We start from the raw sequence: 3,231 nt of genomic DNA on the forward strand, positions 1-3,231 counted from the left end.
GCCTCCAAGACCAAGCATCACTCGGAGTCCTGACAAATCCCATTCCATCCCCCTTTTCGTTTAGAAAGGGGAGGACAAAAGAAAGAGCAGTGGTCCTGCTCTACTGGCCGCCTCAGGTCAAGCCTTCGCCGAGGCTCTGACCTCTCTGTTAACTGTGGGAACAGAAAATAGTGTTCTGTGACCCCCACACGCTATGCAAAAATGGCTAGTGTTTGGGTTGCTTATTTTAAGAACTCCTTTGAACTTGCTATTTCCTGGCCCTCAGTGGCTTCGAAATGTATATAAAGCTCTCCTGGATCTCAGAGCTCAAGAGCTGATAAAAATAGTTCACTGTGAATAAAAAAAGCTATTGATTGTTCAGTAGAGTTGCAAAATACTGAAAAGAAAATCTGTAGAGCATTTGAGCTGGTAGCTTGGGGAAAAAAAAAAAAAAGCCTGTGGTGTCAATAACCAGGCACAATTTAATTTAATATATGCAGTGCAGGAAGAAAACCAGTTAGATAGTAAGGGAGTTATCTGGGTTTAAAAAATCTCAAAGAACTGTTGTAGAGACAGGTAATGACAAACAAGACGGCCAGTCGCAGCTACTCGCTGACTGCTAACCCACATCAGACATCGCGCCAAGCATGCCGCAGGTCTCGCTTGTTCCGTCTTCACGATAACCCTGCGAGGTGGGAATGAACGTCACCCCCTTTCACAGACGAGGAAACTGAGGCTCGGAGAGGCCAATCTCTTCCTCAGAGTCACGTGCTGGGTGGGAGATGCTGGGTGGAGATTTGAAACCCAGGGCCCTCTAACTTCGAACATGTGTCATTCACTCACCCGTGCCAGACACCGTTCTGAGCACTTTGCGTCTATATATAGTCATTTAACCCTTACGACCACACTATGGGCATTATCACCCACCCCTCCAATCTTACAGATGAGGAAACTGAGGCACAGAGAGGTTAGGTAACTTGGGGCAGGTCCCACGGCTTGCGAATGATAGGCCCCAGGTTCAAACCCAGGCTAGCACCCAGGCCCAGGGCACTGGCCTCTGGGCTACACTGCTTCTCCATAGCACCTGTAGTGGTGTCCTTATTGGTCGCCCAGCATCAGGACCCAAACCCTGTACCTTTAGAATCCCCTACATTGGGAGACAGAGCCCCTCCCTTGGTGGAGAAGTGGACAGTGTCAGACTGGCTTCCCCAGCCTTCCCTGGGGACAATGGTTTCTCTAATGGGATCCAAGTGTCCTAGACTCGGACGCTAAATGCTGGTGCAGGGAGGAGCGGATGGTGAGGAACCCATTCTGGTGCGGGAAGGAATACCAGAATGAACCTGGGAGGGACTGCCCCACCCCCAATCCACTCACCCTGGTCTCTGTCCTACCTGGAGGTCTGTACGTCGGGGCAGAGGGGTGAGAGAGCCTGAGTGGCCCTGTGGCCCCTGCCTCTACTTCAGGGCCGGGCCGGGATGTTGTCGACACAGGGCCCAGGGGGTGGCTCCTGGCCTCTTAGCCTCTCTCCATCCCCCGCCCTCCCAGGCTACCCTTTAACAGCATGCTATTAATCCTGCAATTCCTGAGAAATTAATCCTCTATCCCTAAAAGCTTTGATTAATCCTTAAACATCCTTGGAAGGAATCATAGAATAGATTATTCCAATCAACAGATCTCTCTGAACTCAATTTAACCTTTTTTCAAGAATCCAGGATTACCTAAGAGAGCCTCAGGTATTGTTCCGTGAAGCTGTGATACCCTGACACCCACAAAGGTTGAGGAAACAGTTTGCCCCACATCCAGTATCCCCAAACGGAGCAACTGTAAAAGATTGTGCTACTTTTTATGTCTTCACTGGTTCCGGTTCCCTCCACATTCCTGAGTAGTCTGATTATCACTTCTTTTTGACATCGGTGTGGCTGTTTTTAGAAGGAACTCTTGCCTCATTTCTCAACCTCGCCCTGCTTTCATTTGCTGCTGCTGTCTGCTGGAAACTAGGAAATAACACAACCAAAATTTGTTAGGCTTACACTTAAAACGAGAATAAATAATTTATGAAGTATGATTTGAGGGGCTTTGTGCTTAAAATTAACTTGTTTGCCAACTCCCTGACTTGTTTGTGTGCACATGCGCATTAGAGAAAGAATGCCTGCCTCCAATAAGCTAAATGTCTGCATATCCCACAGACCAGGGTCTGGGACCCCTCACCTCAGTGAGACGAATGTCTGCAGGGATTCGGTCTCCAATCGAGAGGCATACAATGTCTCCGGGAACCAGATCTCGTGCAAGCAGATGCTGGAGTTTTCCTTCTCTTATGCTGCATTTGAAAAAGTAAAAAGCAAAAGCACCCGTGTTGACGTCTCATTTTTATGCATTGATCAATTTGAGCAAAGATTATAGAAATGCTTTCTCTTTCAGTTATGAACCAACTTTTGTGCCTTTATGCTTTTATTATTTTTTAAATTCTCGTATCCTAAAAGACGTTTGGGAAGAGTATGGCTTCTAGGCGACACTGGGACTCATCAGAAATATGGGGCTCTTACTGTTTACCCTGCCTGGAAACAAGGCTGGGCCACATGGCCTCTGGAAGCTTCTGCAGGTCTAAATCAGCAGTTCTAAAGCTTCTTTAATCCTTAATGGAGCCAGTAGCTTCTGTCCTCAGAGAAGACACCGCTCTGGTATGCAGAGTCCATCTCAAGAATGCATGGATGGCAGAGCCTTGTCAGAGCCAGAAGGAACATCTTCAATGCCCGAGGAGCCCTCCTTTCCCACAGGGCCATGACCATTCCCCATGGCTGTCTGCCTCTGGACAACACATGTGCTTCCGTGCACAGGCTCCGGCTAGAATCCCACCACACACCTCCCTTCCTCCTGACGCTGCAGTGGCCTCCCAGCTGAACTCTTGCTACCCCTCTGGCCTCCTTCAATTCATCCTGCATGAAGTAGGTAGAGAGCTCTTAAAATACAAAAATCAGATCACAACTCCTTTTCCTCCAAATCCTTCAGTGGTTTTCCGCTGACCTTGAAATCAAACTCAGAGGCCCTGCTAAGGCCCTCCTGACCTGGGCCTGCCCCTTCACACCATCGCCTGCTATACCTTCCTCATACAATCCAGCCCTTGAACACACCTAGCTCTTTCTAGCGTCAAAGTCTTCGCTGACCTTGAATGCTAAAGCAGATATTCTCCTCTTCCTTGACAACAGAATTCATTCTTGTTCGGGTATCCACCCTTTCCTCTACAACCATGTGCTC

General features: G+C 48.3%; 1 protein-coding gene across 1 annotated transcript in view; it reads right to left on the reverse strand.

Moving 5' to 3' along the window:
• ATP2C2 (ATPase secretory pathway Ca2+ transporting 2) overlaps window positions 1-3,231 on the reverse strand; it is a 71,836-nt gene that overhangs the window by 31,105 nt on the left and 37,500 nt on the right. The window contains exon 7 of the mRNA XM_011370294.1: window positions 2,188-2,296. Within this exon, the coding sequence (XP_011368596.1) occupies window positions 2,188-2,296 (109 nt within the window). The remainder of the gene's footprint in view (window positions 1-2,187; window positions 2,297-3,231) is intronic.

The sequence above is a fragment of the Pteropus vampyrus genome, unplaced genomic scaffold (genome assembly GCF_000151845.1).
Source record: "Pteropus vampyrus isolate Shadow unplaced genomic scaffold, Pvam_2.0 Scaffold166, whole genome shotgun sequence".
NCBI classification, from domain to species: Eukaryota; Metazoa; Chordata; class Mammalia; order Chiroptera; family Pteropodidae; genus Pteropus; species Pteropus vampyrus.